The 24217-nt window shown below is 46.6% G+C and overlaps 2 protein-coding genes, 1 long non-coding RNA gene and 1 pseudogene across 3 annotated transcripts; 3 read left to right on the forward strand and 1 right to left on the reverse strand.

Annotated features, from left to right (window-relative positions):
- The first annotated feature begins 203 nt into the window (after window positions 1–203).
- Window positions 204–4753, forward strand: LOC133902898 (glycerol-3-phosphate acyltransferase RAM2-like). The gene is made up of 2 exons (XM_062344220.1): window positions 204–905; window positions 3478–4753. The coding sequence occupies exons 1-2, from the start codon at window positions 261–263 to the stop codon at window positions 4378–4380; spliced, it is 1548 nt and encodes a 515-aa protein (XP_062200204.1). The 5' UTR covers window positions 204–260; the 3' UTR covers window positions 4381–4753.
- Window positions 4754–5065: 312 nt separating this feature from the next.
- On the reverse strand, window positions 5066–6455 carry LOC133903160 (probable prolyl 4-hydroxylase 7). The gene is made up of 2 exons (XM_062344499.1): window positions 6443–6455; window positions 5066–5376 (listed from the first exon to the last, which is right to left on the reverse strand). Exons 1-2 carry the CDS (start codon window positions 6453–6455, stop codon window positions 5066–5068), a joined length of 324 nt encoding a protein of 107 aa, XP_062200483.1.
- Window positions 6456–6628: 173 nt separating this feature from the next.
- LOC133903655 (uncharacterized) lies at window positions 6629–8195 on the forward strand. Its single transcript, XR_009907318.1, has 2 exons — window positions 6629–7596; window positions 7732–8195. It is a non-coding gene; the product is annotated as an uncharacterized LOC133903655 (long non-coding RNA).
- A 15176-nt stretch (window positions 8196–23371) lies between these two features.
- On the forward strand, window positions 23372–24217 carry LOC133903161 (adenylate isopentenyltransferase-like; annotated as a pseudogene).

Here is a 24217-nt window from a genome sequence, read left to right on the forward strand (position 1 = left end):
TCTTGCAGCCATCAGTAGCTTAAGGTTGGTTAATCACGATTAGCAATGCGATTATCAGCAGAGCGCGAATTCGTGCTAGTGTAATAACTGTTAATGCCCAGCTCTCCCGCTCACCAACCAACCGCACGTCCCAGCTCGACACCCACCTCGCTCCCACTATATATACGCCTGCGAGCGCGCACGCACTCGCAAGCTCACGCGCAGCCACAGAGCTCGAGCTCGCACACCAGAGCACACAGAGTGCGCTCAGAGCGAGCGCGATGGACGTGGCGGCGGCGGCGGCCGGCGTGGAACCGTTCCCGACGGTGGACAAGTGCGACGCGTCAGGGCGGAGCGCGCACGCCGTGGTCGCGGACCTGGACGGCACGCTGCTCCGTTCCCGCAGCGCTTTCCCGTACTACGCGCTGGTAGCGTTCGAGGCCGGCGGCGTGCCCCGTCTGCTGCTGCTGCTGCTCCTGTACCCCTTGGCGGCGGCGCTGCAGGTCCTGGTGTCGGAGTCAGCGTGCACGCGCGTGCTGGTGTTCGCGGCCACGGCGGGCGCCCGGGTGTCGGACATCGAGTCGGCGGCGCGCGCCGTGCTACCGCGGTTCTACGCCGCCGACGTGCACCCGGCCGCGTGGAGGGTGTTCTCTGCGTGCGCCCAGAGGCGCGTGGTGCTCACGGCCACGCCGAGGGTCATGGCCGAGCCGTTCCTCAGGGAGTGCCTTAGTGTCGACGCTGTCGCGGGCACTGAGCTCGCCACGTGGCGCAGGCGCGCCACGGGGTTCGTGGACGCGCGCAGGGGCGTGCTCGTGGGACGTCGCAAGGCCCAGGCGCTGCGGGAGATCTTTGCCGCCGATGGCGACGCGCCCGACGTCGGCCTCGGGAACAGCCAGTCCGATTACCCCTTCATGACCATGTGCAAGGTTAGTACGGTAGTTGCCACAATTAATCTCTAAATTATCCGTACTGCCGTATTGCACGTTGGCGCAATATGCAAACATCCTCCCTCTAAAAGAGTCATATGGTCACCCATACACTGATTAGATCGGCAATTATTAGTATAAAATATATGCAAAATATAGCAAGTTACTTTTCAAGAGAAATCTAGATATATTATTTTTAGAAGTTCAATCAAAATATTTAAAAAAGTATCAATGATCAAAGTTTAAACATGTTGAACACACGCAAACCAAAGCGATGCTCTTTTATGAGGAATAAGGATATGTCTTTACTTTGTTTCCACGAAAATATTTAGAACGTGGGAATTTGAAAATATGCAAACTATGCGTTTTTGGACCTTGGTGCTCCATGGTTAGAACCTCTAAGTGGTCGCTAAGCACCTTTCTTTCTATTTTTCTAAGAAAGGGGTAGACATTTGTTTTTCTTTCTAAAAGAGTTTCGGTCTAACAGTTTTTTCTTTTATGGGAATAAGAGAGAAAAAAAAGGCACTACTGTTTGAGGCGTAGGAAAATTTCCTGATTTTTATAAGAATTAAATCATTTTGCGAAAGAAACCCATGTGTGACTATTGATCATTGTGAATTCATGTAAGATACTCACGTTCCAAACATAGCCATTTTTTTTTTGCGATAATTGGATGCATGGGTTTCCAAATCAAGTTGGGAAGATTATTGGCAACGAAGTGAATATTGTACTCTAGCTTGCAGGCGCAGTGCATGAAAGGGCACCGCACCAAAACAAGACACTGAATCTATGTGGTGCCGATCGAGCATGTGTTCGCAGCCAGGGGTGGTTTTTGCATGTGCCATAAAATTCAAGATAACATGTAGGTGATGGCACACTGGCTGGCACAAAGAAAGAAAGAAAATAAAGCATAAAATCCTTCGAATTTCTCACTACATGCTAGACAATATTAATCTTAGCGTAAACTAACAATTCTCTACGAATTTACCATGCTCAGAGGAGTTTTAACGATCTTTATGTTCGAAAGCAAACTGCTCCACGAATTTTGAAGAATTTAGTTCAAATTCACTATAAGCTCTGAGAATTCGGATCCCATTCTCCCTACCGACCTAAACGGTCTACCATAGTTGCTTAATCAAAGGCAATCTATGTTTCTTTTTCTAGCTGCACTGCTAATTTCGGTCTTCATTTTGTCCGTGTAGAGCACCCAAGGTTGGTTGGTTGGTTGGTTGCTCACATCTTACGTATGACCCCAGGCAAGAAAAAGATACAAGCCACAACTACCAGTACTAATAAAGAGAGAAATATAATGTCTGGTTGGCTCACATCTTTGCCCGGTAATTAAACTGTGTTTTTGGTTAAGGAAAATAAAAGGAGTGTTTTTTGGTTAAGGACCAACTTATGTTCGCGTTAGGGAACCTTGCCGCTCACCCCTACTTCACGTGCGCGTATGACAAACATAACTCGACTGAAAAGAGTTACGCGTGCTTAAGTTGTGGCTAGCAACCAAACACTTGTCTGCGATACGCCTAAGCAAATTGTGGCGAAGTTTAGCTTCCAACCAATTTGGTCCTTAAATGCGCTTAATCTTTTTGGTATATACATCAGGCGAGCGTTATGGCATGTCTTGCTGGCTTAGCTTTTTTTTAAAGAACGGCAAGAGTATTACCGATATTTTTATAAAAGAAGAGAATTGATCAGTTTATAAGTGAATTGGACCCAAAAACAACCTCATAACAGCGTGATTTAAAAGAAAGCTGACATACAATCTCAGAATGACAATATAATCTCAACTCGAAATAGACACGTACACCAGAAGACACAACCAAACGAGTAATTCAACTCAACTCAACTCAACTCGTGCGCTAACCAGTTAAACAACTGATTTAGCTTATTGTGAGCAGCTTTATTACTTTGGGTTACTAGGTAGTACTAAACCAGTTATTAGTATTATTATCTGCACTACTGCTACTGCTCTTTTAGGTGCGTCTAACTAACCATATTAATTTACTAGCTGGAGTGAGCTAGCTGGGTCGAAAGAACAGAAGAGTGATGAACTGGTACTGCTGCTACTGTTGGCTGTCTGTCCTGGGATTTCCCATGCCACAGTGATGTCTAGACGAATTGCTCTTCTACCTACAGAGTCCATTTCTTTCCCAAATAGGGTATTGAAATAGTGAGAAAATATGCATTTAGGAGCCATGAACAATTGAGCATAAATGTGATAAGTTGTCATGGCTTATGATCTGCACTTAGCCACTTAGGTACTGTTTGGAACTCAAAACTTTCGTATAAATTTCGCAAGAGTTTGATAGGAAACAAGGAATCCTACGAAATTCTCATTTTCCAAACGTCCTTACATTACTCCTAAGAAAGAAGTACATATGATCATAATACAAGTTCATATGATGATACTAAATGTGGCGTTATGCTAATCGATGCCCTACGTGGTAGCTGTGCACCCCTTTAATGCACTAGTACTAGTAGTAGTGTGGTTTTTAATGGTGAGACCACGTCCTCTTGATTGGCCATTAACGCGGGTGTGGGGGCTACGCGTTGCATGGCATGGCAGGAGGCCTACATCGTACCGCGGGCACCGGTGGAGCCCGTGGGCATGGACCAGCTTCCCCGGCCGATCATCTTCCACGACGGCCGCCTCGTGCGCCGCCCGACGCCGCTGGTCGCACTGCTCGTCGTGCTGTGGTTCCCCGTCGGCTTCGCGCTCGCCTGCCTCCGCATCGCGGCGGGCGCGCTGCTGCCGATGCCGCTCGTGTACTACGCGTTCTGGGCGCTCGGCGTGCGCGTCCTCGTCCGCGGCGCCCCGCCGCCACCGCGAGCCGAGCGTGCCGCGGGCCGGTCCGGCGTGCTGTTCGCCTGCTCGCACCGGACGCTGCTTGATCCGATATTCCTCTCCGCCGCGCTCGGCCGGCCCGTGGCGGCGGTGACCTACTCGCTGTCGCGGCTCTCCGAGTTCCTGTCGCCGATCAGGACGGTGCGGCTGACGCGGGACCGCGCCACGGACGCGGCCATGATCAGGGAGCTCCTGGCCGAGGGCGACCTCGTGATCTGCCCCGAGGGGACGACGAGCCGGGAGCCGTTCCTGCTGCGGTTCTCGGCGCTATTCGCGGAGCTCACGGACGAGGTGGTGCCGGTGGCCATGGAGAATCGGATGAGCATGTTCCACGGCACGACGGCGAGGGGGTGGAAGGGGATGGATCCCTTCTACTTCTTCATGAACCCGAGCCCGGTCTACGTCGTCACGTTCCTCAGCAAGCTCCCGTCGGAGCTCACCTGCGCCGGCGGCAAGACCAGCCACGAGGTGGCCAACTACATCCAGAGGCTCATCGCCGCCACGCTCTCCTACGAGTGCACCAGCCTCACCAGGAAGGACAAGTACCGGGCGCTGGCAGGCAACGACGGCGTCGTCGCCGCTAAGCTGCCATCGCCGCCGCCGGCGAAGAAAGCTCAAGGTTGATAGATTGTGATGTGTGTTTGCTTGTGAATTCATTGTGATGATGCATGTCAATGGGCAGTGATTTGACTGATTTCCTCTTTCTCTTTGCTTTGGTTACTTCTCTTGTATGAGCATGTACCAACTGGGAGTTGAATGCAAGTTTACAGAACTTCAAATGAAAATGGGGGAACAGGAACTATTCTGATGCGTGTCAGCAATGTGCATATGTTTCTGCAGCCAACAGCTACGAACATAAAAGCAAAGTTATTTCGTTTGGTAGATTGGTTCACATAACCACAGGCCATAATTTTTTTTTTAATTTCAGTGAGGAATTGAACAGCTCAACAAGTAAAGGGACACCAAACATCATTGGTATATATACATATATATAGACACCACCAAGCACACCCTCACCCCAAACTCCCCTCTTGTTTCACCAAAAGACAATTGATCACACAAATTGAAGGAAACAAGGTTGCTCGATCCGTCGCCATTGATTAGATTGCTCCACTGAATTCGGTAATCGTCCGCCAGTTTGAACAAGACATGAGTTCTAGCTGTAATTTTCAGGGGTCTATAGGTGATGGATAGCTCTTATAATTCCTTCTTCCAGGTCATACACGCTATGCTCAGTCCTATATACACCCTGGTACTGGACAATGACTAGTAACGTGCCATGTCACTTATCAGACAGTGGATTAATAGATTACTGCGCACATACGTTGCAGCTCTTCCGGCAGAAGCCAGGTGCTTCGTTGGTCCCGACCATGTAGTTAGGGTTCTTGGCGCACTCCCCCACCGCCGCCCACTGGGGACAGAGGACGTTCTCGTCCTCGCATCCGTCAGAGGAACCCACCTGCTTGACAGGGAGGTCAAACGACCTCACATGGATCCATTTAGTTGCAGACCACTTCTGGCCTTCGATGACAGGGCAGCTCCCATGCAAGCTGTCAGACTCTGTTGTTGCATCAGGGTGGAGACTGAAGAACAGCAGGGCGTCGCCCTTTACCGGTTTAACTGCATTAGGTAATACTGCATTAATTTAATTTAAGCTTGTAGGGTACCCAGTGGAAGAAATGTCTAGGCAAATATCCTCTCCTCTATTCTTGTAACTACTTCATCCTGCCAAATTGAACAGCTCAGTTAATATATTGATGTTACATTTTGTAGTCTGTACAGAGGTAACTGTCGCCAGTCAGCAGATAAGGTTTGTATACTGTTTTACTAATTCCACATGTGTCATGGCACCTCAAATGTGAATACATGCTAACAATAAGCATGTCTTATTGGTCAAACTGATCTGAAAGCAAGTGTAGACAACTAAAATTATTATGAAGTCCCTGTTCAAGAAAGGAAGATTATGTGTGTGTGTGTGTCCAATATTCTGAACCTGGGGGAATATCTCAGGTTCAACTGGCAAGTCCTAACTCCTGAACGATCAAGGTAAGAAGCTTGAGAATGAACAGAGGGAACATGATTCAGCGTAGCTCAAAAAAACATCTATTCAATAAGATAACAATACATAGAGATGAAATGATCAACAAAAGCTGCAAAACATGATAAATCACGTTTTTGTCATACTTTTCACAGATCCAACAAAAAAAAGCCAATGCTCAAATTAATGAAGAATATTGGGAAGTGGAAGAAAAAAGAGAAGGAATTTGCTTCGGGCCAGAAAGGGTACAACATCTCATTTGTGAAAACTGTGAGAGGTGCATGATGCGTTGTTCCAAAATCTAAAATAACATCATAGATGTAGTACAATATCACGTTGTGAAGATATGGTCAAACTCATAGATTAGATTTAGCACACTGGTATTATGCACTGATGTAATATCAGATGTATTCCTTGTCCTTTTTTGGTTCTCTATGGTACGCATGAACTGAACGTTGCAAATTTGCAAGTGTACACAACATTATATGTATTTCATTCATGTTTTTTTGGATCCTTTTTTTGGAAACAGTGAGACATCCTGATCGGCAATGTGGTACCTCAGGGCACCAAATATTGCACTCGGGAAAAATGCAACATATCCCATATGACCAGAAATTTGAGAGAAGACAAAACTCAGTAGCAACAAACGATCAGTTGTCATTCCGTGTATAGATGCATTGTGATTTTATAGTACTCTGCAATTCACAACGCTCATATGTGCACACCAATGAAGTACTGGTATATAGCAATATAGTTAAGCCACCAGGAAAACGAATTAAACCTTGCCTAAATGGAAATGAACTAACTTTATGTAACTTAAATTCTTAATTTAGCAAACATGTTATACAAAGAGGCCTTGGAAACTAATAAGATATGGACAAGGTGTAGTGTTTCAGGCAGTATATAGTGCAGGTAGCGTTCAGTGTTTTAAACACATGACCACGATGGCATATATGTCTCTAGACATGTAATAAGGGGTGCATTCGCATGTGGTGTGCATGTGTGTAGTGGTGTGCCTGCTTATGCATCTTCCTTTTAATCATAAAAAAAAGAGAGAAGTGGCATATATAAATTGGAAACAGTTGAAATATAAGCAATTGAACCATGGTATGGAAGAACAAATTTTCAAAACTTAGCAACCCAGGCAAACAGATTCAATAAAAAATGTAAATCCTTGATGTTTATCTCTGGATAACTACATTTATAGATGATCAAAGCAGTCCAGCCTTCAACAAATCTAAATACTTACAAAAAACAATGCGATTTCGTGGAAAAAAACCAAAAATTACTCTATCTCTGCTACTTAAAAAATGTTCCAGCAACCAAAGCAGGGCGTCCTGCCATTCCACGTTGTTCAACCCCACTCCCCCCTCCATTGCTCGCTGCTAGTTGTCCCTCTGCTCCAGTCTCCGCGCGTCTCGCCCTACCCCAATCCCGCTCCTCGGCACAATCCGCGCGCCACCGCAGCCTGCATCCGCCCCTCCCCCTCTCCCCTCTCTCTCCATTGCAATCCCTCTCGCAACATCCCCAAGCCCGCAACCCCCGCCGTCACTCCCTCGAACTCGACTGCAGCGATGCCGTCCTCCCCGATCTGTGCTTGTCCATCTCGTCTCCCACCTCAGCCACGTGCTTCTCTATCATCATAGATGGCGGCAACGGTGGGCACCAGGGCCCACGTCTTCGCTGCAGGGCCCAACGTCCGTCGGGATCTGGTGTGCTCCTCTATGACGCTCGTCTCCCCGAGCATCGACGTGGACTTCAAGTGGAGTGACCACATCGCCGCCGGATAAATCAAGAACCAGGTTCGCCCGCCCGACCCTATTGATTCTCTGGAGCCAATTCGCTTATTCCTTGAGACCTTGATCGTTTTTGCTAAGATTCATTTGCGCAGTTGCTTCTGAGCGATTCTTTTTCGTTTTTTATTTGTAATTGTGCAGGATTGCTGCCGGTTGTTCAGTGCATTAGGGGCGCACGTACTACCTGGCTACGCGGCAAGGTGGATCCGGCGAGGCGTACAGCTATGCGTTGCGGCGCCGCCGCTCGCCTTTTTTGATCGGTTTTTTTAATACAATTCCCATATACTATCTCAGTACCAGCCCATAAACGCCTAAATAATGGAACTTGGGATAAGATAAAGTATTACCAACAATGGTGGCCTTGTAGTCGACCAGATACTCATGTTGACAAGCTTATGAAGTACGGTTGCAGGCTAAACTTTGTGCAAATGTGGTGTCTCATCTGCTCAACTGTTTTTGGGAGAAGAACGAGTGTCACATGGAAAATCTATCCGAATTGGGAATTTCTGTGCTAAAACTTTCTTTCTCGTAGTGCAACCTTCAAGTTTGACTCTCGTAATCTCTTATGTACATAAAACGTAGATGAAGAAGAAATGGGAATTTCAGTTTTCAGAGTCTCGAATTACTAGAGTACTCTACAAACTGCATTGGGTCACTGACAACTTTTCAGTACCTTCAGGTCGCTTGCTGTGATGTGGCCGCGTTTTTGGCACTCCATCAGGGTGTGCTATGCTATCCAATATGCCGGTGTGCTTCTTGTGTTCCTGGAAGTGGTGCACGATATAGTGCCAGCAAAATGCTTATACAACTTTGTCCTCTAGGGATCGGCGCCGTGGCTTGTCGAGTTGGCGGATTGGAGATTTGTCGGAGGGGGCAGCACTGACAACATGATTCAATTCGAACCTCAGAACAACTTGCAGGAATGAGAAAACCACGAGGAAATGCGTCGGCGTGCATGAGTGCCAGTGACTGACCTGGGAGCGCGGTCATGGCGCAAAAAGCGACGGGCTTGGGCGACTTCTCGACCTCGACGAGACACATGCGGCAGTTCCTGGCGATGGAGAGATGGCTGTCTGGCTATGGAAGCAGAAGAGTGGAAAATCGATACCAGCGACCTCGCAAGCGGTGCAGACGACGAGGCCGGAGGAGGCCGGATCTGTGGACGGCGAGGCCAGACCGCCGAAGGAGGCTGGATCTGGCAGACGACGAGGCTTGTGGGTGACTGGGCATGCGCATCATGCGTGGCAGCGGTGGCGCTTGCAGCTTGCGAATGGGAGTGGCCGGTGGCGTACTGGCGCATCAGGCGTTCGGTCGAGTCAGGCGAATCGCGAATGGGAGTCAAGGAGACAGGGAGTGGCGGCAGCGACCCGACCATTTAGGGTTTCGGCCGGCCAATTGAGGCATTGAGCTGGGCTGGGTTGGGATCTACGGGCTGCGCCAGAGAGATCAGATGTTATTCAGGTGACTTGTGGGCACCCACGGGCGCAAGTACAAACCCATGGGCAACCGCTACATTTAGGTACTCGACTCGATAGACCCGTGGATGAGATTTAGCAGTCGAATTCGTACCTACTCGGCGCAGAACTCACGGGTCTAACTATCATCTCTACCGTGTTCACAAGGTTGTAAATCATGAAGACCTCCACCAATGATTAGAAGATCTCCTCCAAACTAGTGTTCCTCTCACTGGATCTGGAGCCCGAAGCAAAGCATCGTAGTTGTCTTCAACACCAAATCCCACCAACGTCTGTGATTTCACTACTATAGATTAGGCTAACACTGTCAGTTGCAAACTAGTCTTCACTGCCGGTTTTGCTTCTGGCAGTGAAAGTTGAGCGCTATTATTGTCGATTGTGAACCAGACAGTGAAACAGTTTTCTAAAAACAAAAAAAAATAAGAATCTGAGCTCAAGTAAATGCTTGAACTGAAGCCGCTTGAGCCGAAGCCACTCGAGCACGTCGCCACGCCGCTAGCCGTCATGGAGCTTAGGTCGTAGTTGTGGACCTAACCGAACACACCGTCCTGCACGAACTACCCCACCCCGTTGCCGCCCACGCCGCGAAGGGCTTGCATATTAGAGGACATCGTGGTCGTTGCGCACGATGCCCGACAAGCACTCAGCATGTGATCTCCATGGCGGCGCTCATATATCGCCTCTCATCGTGCGTTGCCATCCGCTCGAGCTCACCGTCCACTGCCGGCCCCAGCTCGACGTCCTCCGCTAGCTTGACGATACGCACATCCAGATATGGTGACACGAAGTCCGCCGCCACAGAACATGCCGCGTCTCCAACTCGTTGTCCGCTCCCAACCCCAACTCGACGGCTGCTATCTATACCCCTAGCTAGATCCATGGCTGGATCCCACTGTGGATCCCTGCTAGATCTCGTCATGGATCTTGCGAGGGGAGGAGGAGGAGGCAGGGGAGGAGCTAGGTGGGGAGGAGGTCGGTGGGGGAGGTGATGAGAGAGAGAGAGAGATAGAGAGAGATGTGGTGTAGGAGATAAGACAGAGGGAGAGCCGAGAAAAAAATCTCTGGAGCCGGACATGAGGGCGAACTAAAACTAGGATCGATCAAAATTCATGGCTAGAATCAGCACTTGTACATCAGTGCTAGTTTGTAACATGAACCAGCACTAATACCGACTATCAGTGTCGGTTCTTAGCGGTGTGAGGAACGGTGACATCTTTAAAGGGGGTGAATTAGGACACTTAGAAAGTTAAACCAAATTGTCACTAAAAACTTCGCAAGATAAATCTATCTCAATTTCTATCTAAATGTGCTCTAGATTTATCTAGTGTGTCTACTCTACCACTCAAAAAGATTATAACCTACTCTAGCAAAGTAAATTGCAAGTATGTAAATACGAAAATATAAATAAGGTAGAGAGACAAACTTAACACAATTGATTTTTATCATGTGGTATCAATGGCATGAATGCCACCCCTAATTCACGTTAGAGCTCCACAAAAGATATACTCCCGGTCGTCAAGTCTCTTTCGATCACAACTCTTGAGCTACCAAGTCACCAAGACAAAGTCTTAAACACGATGAGTCATCAAGCCACCAAGTCAAAGTCTAACCACTAGCCTTTCTTCCGGTCACTTGCCGCCGTAATCACTTTGGAGCTTGAGCCACCAAGGCAAGGGTCTCTGTGTCCCCCATACACGTATCTTACCGTCACTCCACACCAAGTCGGTGGGTCAACAAGCTTCAACCACTAAGGCCCAAGATACCGGTGAGTCACCAAGACTCCAAGACGCCGACGTACCACTCGGTACAAGCTATGATCACTTCTTGATCCCTTTTTCAATGCTGCAACGCCTAACTACAACTCACTTTAGACCTATAAGCACTAAACACTCTCTAATTATGTGCTTAATTTCTTTGGATGATCACTTTAAGCACTTTGGTGGTTTAGATATCTTCTCGAGTGTATATAAACTTCCTTTAGACTTCAGTAGCACGCCACATATCAAATGACCGAGTGAAGTGGTATTTATAGTCTCAAACCTGCCAACTAGCTATTTTTCCAACTGCTTAGAAAAGCTATTAACACCGATTGATCCGGTCAGAACAGTACTAACACTAGATCATCCGATGAGTAAAAACTCAAAAACTAGTAATTGAAACTCCACTCAAAACCTCTGTGAATACTATACAATTTGGTGTGCCTTCAAATCCATCACCGGACCTTCTGGTGAGTTATCTTGAGCCATCTGAGCCTTTGCAGCCTATCTATGTAACATACTTCAATGCATTCATCTCTGTGATCACCGGACCATCCGGCGACTTAATCTTTATTCTTCAACAATTCCAATCGCTTCTGCAAGAAATGATCTGGTGCTATACTTCGGTGTGCACAAACCAAGCATCGGACCTTCCGGTGAGTTGATCTTCAGTCTTCTGCACTCTCGTTCTTCTTTGCAAGAAATGCTCTGGTGTTATCATGTGCAGATTACCGGACTATCCAGCGAGATCATCAGTCTTCTCTCATTTGTCAGAAATACTCCGGTGAGTTCAACACACAGAGCACCGGACTATCCGGTGAGATTATCAGCCTCTATGTACAATACTCCGGTGAGTGCAAACTCCTCTGCACTGGACCTTTCAGTGATGTCAATTCTTTTGGGACTACTCCAATTTAATCAAACTTTATTCTAGCTACGGTGACTTCTTCATATATTGCATTATAAGACATACTAACATATATTCTTGATAAACATATTAGTCCCTATGACAATATTCTTGAAGGCTAAACTTTGTGCAAATGTGGTGTCTCATCTGCTCAACTGTTTTTGGGAGAAGAAAGAGTGTCACATGGAAAATCCATCCGAATTGGGAATTTCAGTGCTAAAACTTTCTTCTCGTAGTGCAACCTTCAGGTTTGACTCTCGTAATCTCTTATGTACATAAATCGTAGATGAAGAAGAAATGGGAATTTCAGTTTTCAGAGTCTCGAATTACTTGAGTACTCTACAAACTGCATTGGGTCACTGACAACTTTTCAGGTACCTTCAGGTCGCTTGCTGTGATGTGGCCACGTTTTTGGCACTCCATCGGGATGTGCTATGCTATCCAATATGCCGGTGTGCTTCTTGTGTTCCTTGAAGTGGTGCACGATGTAGTGCGTGCCAGCAGATGTGTCATTGCTCATCGAGGTTGTGTTGGGGCTTGAGCTGCACGTGGTGCTATAGAAGCTATGGTTTTTGCTTGTTGATTGTTGCGAGGCTAATTAACCGGATGGCGACACATGGTAGATCGTAAAAATATTCGGTCCCTGTTGCAACGCACAAGTATGTAACTAGTTAAGCTATGTGGTTATCAGTTACAGAAAGTGAAATTCAGAATGAAATTTCAGTATGAACACCAGAACTAATTAACATATTTAGTAATGTTAGCAAGAGCATAACCACATCCGCACAAGAAAAATAGAAGGTCATAAAATATGCACACTAGAGCTATAGTATCCTGCATATAGTTGCATTCACCCACAAATCACCATCAACATAAGTCACAAATATTACGTAGCAATCTAGTATTCCCTTCCACTATTTCATCACTCACACAAGCACCGAATCTAAAAGAGGGACATTCCAGCAGCTAATTAGTCCAACCTCCAAGACGATCATCAACAGAAAAGTGAGTGAAATTAGCCAGTGTGTTACCTGCTTCTTCTCGAGGAACATGCTGGAGCTAGTGCGCACCTCGCTCTGGACGCTCTTCCCAGACTCGTTGTCCGTCACCATTGACTTCTCCAGCTTGTCCTTGGCCTTGAAAAACCAAGCACCGAATCAATCAACCACACCAAACTATCACAAGACAATCTAGCCAGTCACCAATCAGATCGAGTAGCAGCCGCCCTCACTCACCAGCACGATCAGGTGGTTGCACTTCGCGTCCGACAGGAACCCCTTGTGCAGGAACGCCCTAGCTGACACACGGAACCAAAAACGGCCGTCAGGTCAGAGTCACGTGCAACCTAGGGTTTGGGGGAAGGAGGAAGGAGAAGGGGGGCCGAGGCCGACAGATCAGATCATCACCACGGGAGGGGTTGAAAGCACCTATGCCAGGGCTTGACGTCGCTGTGAAGACCCCTCTGGCGGCGAGGCGGAGTGCTAGGACGATGACGAGGAGGAGGGGGAGGTGGAGAGCCTTAGCGCGGTGAGATGGGAGGAGGACAAGGAGTGCGGCGTTGGGCACTTGGGCTAGGGGAGAAGCGGGGTGCGGATGACGCGTGTGTGTCTGACAAACGGCCCAGGAAACATGTGGGGCTAGATCGTCAGTGAGAGAAGAGAAGAGAAGGCAAGAGGGTGGGGCCGTTGATGAGTCATTTCGGAAGTTTCCAAATCCTCGCGGCTGGCATGTTGCCTTGCTCGGTTGGAAAGCTGGAGCTCATTGGCTCGATGAATCGTCTCGGAATGTGATTACGTATGCACTGTCCCAACTGCTGGGCGTTCCATGCTAGGAAGCTAATTATTTTCATACGTACCACGGAAGCTAATTAAATGTCTATACGTACCACTGAAGCTAATTATCTTCATAGATAATATTTTTTAACAGATAAAATATGTGTACAACTAATTCAGCATATGTTATAGCAAATAGTGAAATGCTCGTAGTTAGCCACATCTGCATTAACAAACATTGAAAGAATATATGTTTAGATCGAAAGGTTATTAACAAAACACAAAGAAGTGCCTTGCTTGGTGGTCCCACATACTTCAATAGAAATCTATAGCTCATTGTGGACTAAACCAAGAGTCATCAAATATAGAGATTCAGATATTGAGAACTGAATTTGGAGTAAATTCAATGCCAGTAGGCCTCAAACAAAAAACTTGCGACATGAATTTAAGATCGCCTGTACTAAGATCTCATTGCATCCATCAGAACAACTTATAGACAGTTTCATAGGACATCATTAGCTCTTTCTCCACTGATGACCACCTCATACAGCAAGAATTGGAGTGACATGTCAGTACTATATGATGCAGATATTTGCATGTCTCTATAATTTTACACAGCTTAGAGCTTCAAAAACTCATCAAAGTTTTGCAATGCTCTGCTCCTTTCTAAAATGTGGCCATAACCAGTAAAGATTCTACTCCTAGTGCTTTAAAAGTAATTTTTTTTAACTATTTAAATCAAAGTGACCATGCATTGCAACGGTTCCTAAATATGTCAATTGATATCTATCCTCCCGCTCCAACCCCACTTCTAATTGGAAGTGAAAAGGCAGGAACATAGAAATTCAGTTTGTGTGATTGCGAGGTGCACAATACATATTGGTGTGCCTAAACATTAAGCTCAGAAACATACAATGGCGGCATTGCCAGTTCTATGAAACTATGCTTGTTGAGAAAATCATTTGAATTGTGCATCGCAATTTGCAAAAAATCGGTAGTCTATGTTCAAGACTATTAACTATTCTCTTACATCCAGTGACAAAACATAATCTTAGCAGTGCCAGTGACATGTCTCGAGCATTCCCAATTACATAAAATGAATGTAATCAAACAAACATTAAATACTCTGAAGAATTCAGGAAAAACAAGGATGCTTAACATATGCATGTTGAACCTCAACCTAGATGGAGTTTCTTCAGAATTAAGATATCATATAAATGTTTAACCTTCACATGGATTCAATTTCTTCTTCGTTCAACATCAAATACCCTGTATGGAGACCTGTTTTGCCTGCAATAGTTAAGGGTTTGAGAACAACGTTTAGTTCTTTAAAAGAGCTTACAACATACAACAATATCAGCAGCATGTGATCTGAAGATGATTCAAGTGTAAAGTTATAAGCCAATAACATTGCATGTGACCTTGGAGTAGAAAGGATTTTTTCCCTCCTACAGATTTGTCTGACAAAATCATGATTTGTGCCAATCCAAAACTGTGAATTTCTGGAGAAAATTGATCTTGCGGAATGTACACTATTTGGTTTAACTAAATGAGAAGCAAGTCTGCATTGCTGAAGTTATTGTTGTGGATGCTTTTGTTGGGCGGACGTACAGGAGACGACAACAGGTGGGCTTGGCACAGAAAGGGGAGGCGCGGCAGGAGTCTTCATCGGATAAATAGTGAATCAATTAGATATATAGTTTGTTAGCTTGAGTTAGTTAGCAACATTAGTTGGAGATAGAGTTTGTTAGTTGATTTAGATTTGGGTTGTGTTTATCTGTAAGCATGGGCTCTATTAAAGGGTGCCGGACGTTTAGAATTGGAATCAATGAATAAAGTCTAAGTTCTATCTAATCTGCCGCTCAGAGCCTCTAGCAAGGGAGAGTGTGCTCCACAATCCTAGCCATATCATCTTTGGTATCAATCATGGGCGATCCTATGACCTTGGTCGATGTCACGTCCAAGGTTGATCGGATACTTCTCGCCATTGACCGCCACAACAGTGAAATCTCCAACATGCAAACATAGTTTTCTTCGCTCAATGTCATAATTTTCTTCGCTCAATGTCATCGTCAACCACCTGCAGAGCAAGCAGATTGCTTAGGAAGCAGGCGGCTCAGTTGTGGGCGATGTTGGAAGCTCTGGCCAGAGGGATGATGAATGCAAGCAGCTCGGAAACGCTGGTATCCACATTGCTCGCCCAGCAGCGCATGTCCAACTCCGATTCCTGGACTACAACGGCAAGGATGATCCAATCATTTGGATCCACCGTTGCGAGTAGTTCTTCCTCGCACAGCGCAATCCGGAGGACGAGAAAGTCTGGTTGGCTTCCTTTCACATGTCGAGAGCGGCTAGCCAATGGTATTATCGATTGGAACACAATAGGGGTGTCCCGATGTGGCCATAGTTCATTGATTTCGTCAACAGCCGCTTCGGACCACCGATCCATAGCAACCCGTTTGGAGAGCTAATGCACCTGCGTCGCACGGGCATTGTGGAGGAATATTAAGAGCAACTCCTGATGCTACTATCTAGATGCGACAATGTCATAGAGTTGTAGCAAGTAAACATCTTCATGGCAGGCCTTCGCAATCCCCTTCGAACTGACGTTGAATTGCAATGGCCATCGACATTGGAGGACGCCATGAATCTGGCTCGGGCCTTTGCCCGATGCTTGGAACTGGATGAAGAAGAAACATGCACGGGCCAGCGTCTGACACACCCGCCGCGAGCTGTTCCGATGGGGCACGGTACATTGTCCACGATAGCACCTAGGAAGGGGGCTCCTATTCATGTTGCTTCGCCATTAGTGTCTCCATCTATAGAATAGCCACGTGTGGCCCTGGCGCCTGGTACACGGTTCTCCCGTTTGTCACCGGCGGAGATGGCCAAGAGCTGCCTCAAAGGCCTATGCTTCAACTGCCCAGAGAAGTTCTCTAATTAAGGAACATTTGCAGCGTTGTTCCATGAAGGGCATATCTACTAGAGATTGATGAAACTGCTGGTCACGATGATGAATCATCAGATGAGGGCCTAGAAATTTTGATGCACACTATCACTAGTATTGCCTCAAGACAAGCGATGCATTTAGCAATCGACGTTGTTGGCCTTGGCCAGACCTTGCGAGCTCTGGTAGATTCTGGCTCCACCCACTCATTTGTGGCTGATCAAATAGCACAACGCCTCGGCCTGATGTCGCTGCCCTAGCTGGGCCTCATGGTGGGGGTTGCAAACGGAGATCGCCTTCCTTGCACCGGTATATGCAAGACAACACTAGTACATATTAGTGGCGAGTCTTTTTCCATCACATTGTACCTGTTACCCCTGGAAGGATATGAGTTGGTCCTCGATGTGCAGTGGTTGCGCACATTGGGCCCAATCTTGTGGGATTTTGAGCGATTGTCAATGTCATTTTGGCACAATGATCATGTACAGTGGACCGGCATGGAGGCCACACCGGTGTCGTGTCTACACGCACTACAATAAGATGACCTCCTTTGTTTGCTACTCGCCGAGTTTGCGGATGTTTTTGAAGCACCACAAGATCTTCCCCCTCATCGACGTTTCGACCATCGCATTCACTTGCTGCCAAGGACTGCGCCAATTGCGGTCCACCCAAATCGGTATCCTTAACTCCTTAAAGATGAGATCGAACGCCAATGTGAGGAGATGTTGCACCAAGGGATCATTAGGTAGAGCATGTCGGCATTCTCTTTGCCCGTTCTCCTGGTGCGGAAGCATGATGACTCGTGACGTTTCTGCGTTGATTATAGAGCTCTGAACGCCAAAATAGTGAAGGACAAGTTTCTGATTCCGGTTATCGACGAGCTTCTTGATGAGTTGAAGGGCACACGTTTCTTCACCAAATTGGATCTGCAGAGTAGCTACCACCAGGTCCTAATGCATCCTCCAGACATTGAGAAGACCACCTTTCGCACACACCACGGGCATTATGGATTCTTGGTTATGTCGTTCGGGCTCACAAATGTGCCATCAACATTCCAAGCATTTATGAATGATATCCTCAAGTCCTTCATCTGTCGATTTGTACTCGTGTTCTTCAACGACATGTTAATCTACAGTGCCTCATGGTCAAAACATCTACAGCATGTCCGCACGGTTTTTTGTCAGATGAGGGAGCATCAACTGGCATTAAAGAAGTCTAAATGCTTATTTGGGGCACAACAGGTATCCTATCTCAGCCACATTGTGTCCAACCAAGGTGTTGCCATGGATCCAGCAAAGGTTAAGGTGGTTCAGGCATGGCCGACGTCGGGATCAGTACGCGCTCTCAGAGGCTTCCTCGGCCTCACAGGCTACTACCGCAAATTCATCAAAGAATATGGCGTGATGGCTCGGCCCTTGATGCAACTACTGAAGAAGAAGGCGTTCGTGTGGACAGGGGAAGCAGATCATGCGTTCCCAGCACTCAAACGAGCTCTCATGGAGGGGCTAGCCCTGCAATTGCCAGATTTTGAACATCCCTTCGTTGTTGATTGTGACGTGTCTGGGTTAGGATTTGGGGCGATCCTTCATCAAGGCGGCGGATCGATTGCATTTTCCAGCCGTGTTGTTGCTCCTCAACACGCCAAATTGGCTGCCTATGAGTGAGAACTCATTGGCTTGGTGAAGGCAGTGTGGCATTAGAGACCCTACCTCTAGGGCTAGCCGTTCGTGGTTCGCACTGACCACTATAGCTTGAAGTACATCTTGGATCAGCGACTCTCGATGATTTTGCAGCATACGTTGGTCAGCAAACTTTTCGAGTATGATTTCACGGTGGAGTTTTGGCCAGGGAGACAAAATGCGACAGCCGACGCGTTGTCACGCCAGGATGAAGACAAGTGTCATATTAATTCAATATCAACACTCAAATTTGCATTATTCCAGGAGGTGCAGCAGGAAGCAAGCCACTCTTCTGGAGGTACTGACCAAGAAGGAAGAGATTATGGTAGGCACAGACGGGGCAGCCTGGTCCCTGGTGGATGGCTTCGTTCTCCATAAAGGTCGCATCTTCTTGCCGAATTCATCAACATTGTGGCCTTAGATCTTGATGGTAGCACACGGAATAGGTCATGAAGGGGTTCAAAAGACCTTGCACCGTCTGCGCGTGTCATTCTTCGACCCACATGCCACTAAGCTGGTTCGGGACTTCGGCCTCGGTTGTACAGTGTGCCAACGCAATAAGATTGAAGATCTTCACCCCGCTGGACTCTGCAGCCATTGGAGATACCGCAGGTGCTCTGGGCAGACATCACCATGGATTTTGTCTAAGGGTTTCCAAGGGTGTTTGGCAAATCAGTGGTGCTGACGGTGGTGGACCGGTTCTCTAAATACACCCATTTCATTGCATTGGGACATCCTTATATGGGTATGACAGTAGCTCAAGCTTCCTTTGATCAAATCGTTAGATTACATGGTATTACTTGCTCTACTATCAGCGATCGTGATCTGGTTTTCACGAGTGCTTTTTGGACCGAGCTTTTTAAACTCATTAGGGTCAAGCTTCAGTTCAGTTCTGCATTTCACCCTCAAACGGATGGGCAGTCAGAAGTGACAAACCGGATTTTGGGTGTTTATCTGCATTGTCCTGCAGGGGATCGATCACGTAGTTGGCTATGCTAGTTGCCATGGACCAAATATTGTTTCAACATGTCATTCCAAACTTCATTGAAGACTACTCCCTTTCAGGTGGTATAGGACTGGTCACCGCCTAAATTGATCGCCTATCAACCAGACGTAGCGCGAGTGGCAGCAGTTGATAAGCAGCTACAAGACCTGATGTGTTTTTGCAAGAGATTCATGAGCGCTTGCGCCAGGCTCAGGATACTATGAAGCTATCTTATGATGATAGGCACCATGATGTGCAGTTTGCAGTTAGCGATTGGGTTTGGCTGAGGCTGCAACATCGCACAACGGCAGGAATTGTAGAGAAGATGGCCAGGAAGATTGCAGCGAGGTACTATGGCCCTTTTCAAGTTGTTGAGCAACTTGGCCTAGTTGCATATTGTCTCATTCTACCTCCGCGTGCTCGCATACATGATGCTTTTCATGTCATATTCTTTAAGAAGTTCTGTGGTGATTCCCCCTCTGAGATCTTTCGTTTGCCGCATATAAAGCATGAGCTTGTCCTTCCTGAGTTGGCCAAAGTTGTTCGCTCTTGGCTTAATCGTGGCGCATGGGAGATATTGGTTCAATGGGTTGGCTGTGGTGCAGCTGACGCGACATGGGAGGTGCTGGAAGGTTTCACCTAGCAATACCTTGAGTTCCAGCTCGAGGACGAGCTGTTTCACCAGGCGGGCGGAAATGTTGTGGATGTTTTTATTGGGCGGACGCGTACAGGAGACGACAACAGGTGAGCTTGGCGCAGAAAGGGGAGGCGTGACAGGAGTCTTCGTCAGATAACAAACAAGTGATGGGCAGAAATGTGAAACTGGAACGTGTTATCATTATATTAGCTACCATATGAAAGGTACATACGATAGATCCAATAACCTTGCTGATTAAAAAGAGAATATGTAGTGACTAAAATCCTAGCTTGTATCAGATGATTATTGAAACAGCAGTCCTGATTTCACAACTCGGTCTTTTATCCCAAGTCTGTAAGTAAATAAGTTTACAAACCCTTATTTTTCAGAGAGGAAACAGTAGTCCGCTATTGAGTTTATGTGAGTTTCTCTAGTGCCTTGTTAAAGCCTTATTCGCCTTTGAAAGAAATACTTTTTCTGAAATCGAAAAAAGGTATAGGCATGAACCACTGAGATTGGGTCCTTTCGCAACTTTTCACACAAATTGGGGGAAATCGTGCAGTTCCTTCACAGACCCAAAGCTGGAGCTGATCACAATACAAACTAGCCATTGATGCCCGCACTTCGCTGCGGGTGAGTGTACTGGTATAGCAGCAAAATATAGTATTCTAAGTTTGTTTGTATCATGTCACAGAAAGGCATAAAGCTATAGTATGATAGGACATCGTCGCAGATGCTGTTGTAAAGGCTGACATAAGCTGGCACTCTAAGGCCACAGTAAAAAGGTGGGAAGCCTGTATCTAGACCATAGAAAACATATCAAATGGAGCAACTAAAGGAGAGTAATGTGACTATGCTCGGAGGCCACCGGGAGTATTTAATTTCATATGAATTTCGGAGAAATTTTACTGGAACAAAAATCCCGTGGAAAATGTTCCTATGCGTCTATTTCGAACAAATGATCGGATTATCAGATTTTCTATGAAACCACTATGAAATAGTTATGTCAACATACATTTTGGAGGAAACCAAATACGAGGTCTGAACTTATCGCAAGGAAATTTCTTCTACACAGGCCAAAGTTTCCAACAGCTTGCAGAAATTGATGCCCTCCCTATGATTTCTCATGGGCCTCTACAATTTGACGGGGAACAACAACTTGGAGTGATGTTTGTTGGTTTAGTTTCTTTTTTTGTAAAAGTGCCAGGTTTAGGTCTTGAAACACAATAGATATCACAACAAATTACATTATAGGTAGAAAGAACACGCACTACAATACGGATACATCCCCTGTATACGAGGGTATACATAAAGTGAAGTAGCCTTCACTTCCCTTGGGCGTAAAGGGGGAGCTGGCTAGAACTACTTCTAGACTTTTTAATTTGGACCGGAGCGGCTTCATTCCTTGAGGTGTCTGAGTGGCTGATTAGATCATTCTTCTGAGGTCAAAGGGTCTTCTAAGGGGATGAGAGGGAAAGCATCATCTTTTGGCGGTGGATGAGTGAGAGGGAGAATTTCTTCTTCCTCGGTGGACTCCATGTCAGAAGTCCCATGGGAGACTTCTGTAGGCAGGGGTGCTGGAGGGGCGTCCAAGAACTTCCTTTTGCCTTTTTCCATCGTTGCAACTGGGATTCCATCTAGTATCGGGCACTCTGTGTTCTCCAAGGCAAGGGTCCTTCTCTTGGCCCTAGTGACAAGGTAGGTGTCTTTTAGCTGCTGAGTGTGGCGGTCTTGTGCCTCTTGCAAGGCTTCAATCGCGGTGGCCTCATGGCTCTGGGCTTCAGTGGCTTGGGCCTTAGCCTCCGTAATTGCACGTTGAGTTTCCTGATCTGCGTCTCAGCTTTTTCTGCCCTATGGATGCACTTTCTCAGCTTGGTTGCCTGCTTGTCGTATTGCTTGTCTAGGGTAAGCAAGTACCTAGACATGAACACCATAGCTGGGTCATCTTCTCGTAATTCGGGTCCTTCCAGGGTCTTCATCCGGGCCATCCACTGGCGGTTCCTTAGCAAGGGTGGAAAGAACCTCATGGGTCTACGGCAAATGACCTTCTCGTATATCTGGCACAGGTACCTCAAAGCCTTGTGGGCGATAGCCTGGTAGGTGTCCTTGAATCGGAACCCTGTCGTGGACACCCTCCACGGCTTTATGTCAGGGAAATCCTTACTTGCTCCAACATGGATGATCACTTCACATCGTTTTGTGCCATACTCTTCGTCCTCTCTGACCACGTATTCTGGGTGGTCCAGAATACCAAGTCTTGCCATAGCGGTGTACAGGAGCTTGGGAAAACCTTCCTTGTTCAAGCAGTAACTGGTGGTCCATCCTTCTTCTGCCATCTATGAGAAAAAGGATGGGTAAAAAAGATTTCAATAGAGAGGAGAGGCTAAGAGTTTTTGGAGGCTCTCACCAGCTGCTCACCTTGCCGAGGGTGTGGCCGGAGAGGGAGATCGCCCTGGTGGCCGATTTTTTGTAAGAGAGGTAAGGGAGAGAAACTGGAGGGCTGAGGCTCGATGGAAAGGTAGTGGAGTTGGGTGAGCTTTGGGATGGTCGGGGAGTTCCCTGGCGTTGCATTTTATAGGCAGGAGGAGGGAGCAGGGGCCTCGTGTATGGGTCGTCGCTGCTGTGGTGCGTGCGGTGACTGGCGGTCTGCTTGAGTAAAGGAGGGTGGTGGAGCGTAGTGACATGGGTGGTGGTGAGGTGACGGTGTGGCAGCGGTGGTCGGATGTGGAAACGACATGCTCCGTGCTTCACGATCACACGTGCGTATGTGTAAGACGATGTGCACAGGCGAGAGGAGGTAGAAGATAAGGAGAGGGAGGTGGAGTTAGGATTGGCTGGAGCGAGCTGGGCTAGTATAAGAGAGAAGAAGTTTGAACATTTTTTGAAATTAGCTTTTAGATTTGGGTGACTGTTGGAAAGAAAACATTGTACTTCTTTTTAAATCAATGAGAATACAATAAACCATGTACAATCTCATACAAAAAGTAAGTAAACTACTTTAATTTTTTTTAGCAAATTACGCACATACAATAACTAACTGATGCCCGCGCTTTGTTGCGGGGGCACCAGTTGGTTAAGTTAGATTTATTTGCCATCTCAAGTAAAAGGGCATGGTTAAACAATATTTACCTCATACAAAAATTAATGTGAACAAGTTGTTTATAAATGATTATAATGGAAATTTATCTAATTTTTTAGTTTTATGTTGCAAATACAGCATCCTGAGTTAAATATCAACTACCTCACACAAAAATGGACAAGGTGTTTATTTATTTCTAACCTCATGTTAGTCGTTGCACCTACAGAAAACATAAAGAAATTAGCTGACACATCTGCAAATATCAGGTCAATAAGTGTACCCACTCACTATGTATGAGGTTATCAGTAGCAGTCTTGGTGCCCATCCATTAGATGCACAGATACAGCATGAAGATGTCGATTGTGTACCTAGCTAAAAGGCCATTGGTTGATATCGTAGATGACCCTTGTTACACGGAGACAACATTGACTGGTATAACATGGGTCGATAGACCTAGGGTTCACAGCGATCGAAGCACTTTCCCCTTCCTCTTCCTCTTCCCAGTTCACCCTACACTCTCTTTATCCTGACTACATCCCCCAGATGTTGACAATTAAACCAGTGGTGATCATGGGTGCTACGGGCACGGGTAAGACAAAGCTATAAATTGATGTATGCAAGGTGATTAGTGGTGAAGTGGTGAATGCTGACAAGATGCAAATCTATCCTAGGCTTGACACCGCAACCAACAAGGTCCATCTGAAGGATGGATGTGGTATTCCTCATCACCTTATTGGGGCTATTTCTGCAATTACCGACGATTTTTCTGTATCTTTCTTCCGATCTATTGCAACCATTACTATAAATTCTATTGTAAGGCATGGTCATGTACCGGTTCTGGTAGGTGGCTCAAACTCACTGATCCATGGATTCCTTGTTGACCATTTTGATCCCTCCCTTGTTGATCCTTTTGCAATCATGAGGTATCGGCCAACTTTAAGGTTCCAAAGCTGCCTCCTGTGGCTGGATGCTCATGAGTTAGTTCTTAAGGAATATCTCAACCGCCGTGGTTATGATATGGTTGATGCTGGTTTGGTGGAGGAACTAAAAGAATTCTTTGATTCTATGTCCATTCGCAAGCTTGTCGAGCACACTGGGCTAGCTAGGGCAATCAGTGTGTTGGAACTAAGTGAATATTTTGCCGGACGCAAGACACTTTGTGTTTCCATAGATGAGATGAAAGCCAATACGCATGCCCTTGCAAAAGCACAGACTACAAAGATTCAACATATTGCTGATGTTTGGGGTTGGCCTGTTTGCTCCCTTGATGCCATAGAAACCATACGTGCGCATCTCACTGGATCAAACGATACTGCGAAGGCCATAGCATGGGAACGCGATGTGAGTGGTTCTGCACTTACTACTATAAATGAGTTTTTGGATAGTTGA

Source organism: Phragmites australis, chromosome 21, assembly GCF_958298935.1.
Source record: "Phragmites australis chromosome 21, lpPhrAust1.1, whole genome shotgun sequence".
Taxonomy (NCBI): Eukaryota; Viridiplantae; Streptophyta; class Magnoliopsida; order Poales; family Poaceae; genus Phragmites; species Phragmites australis.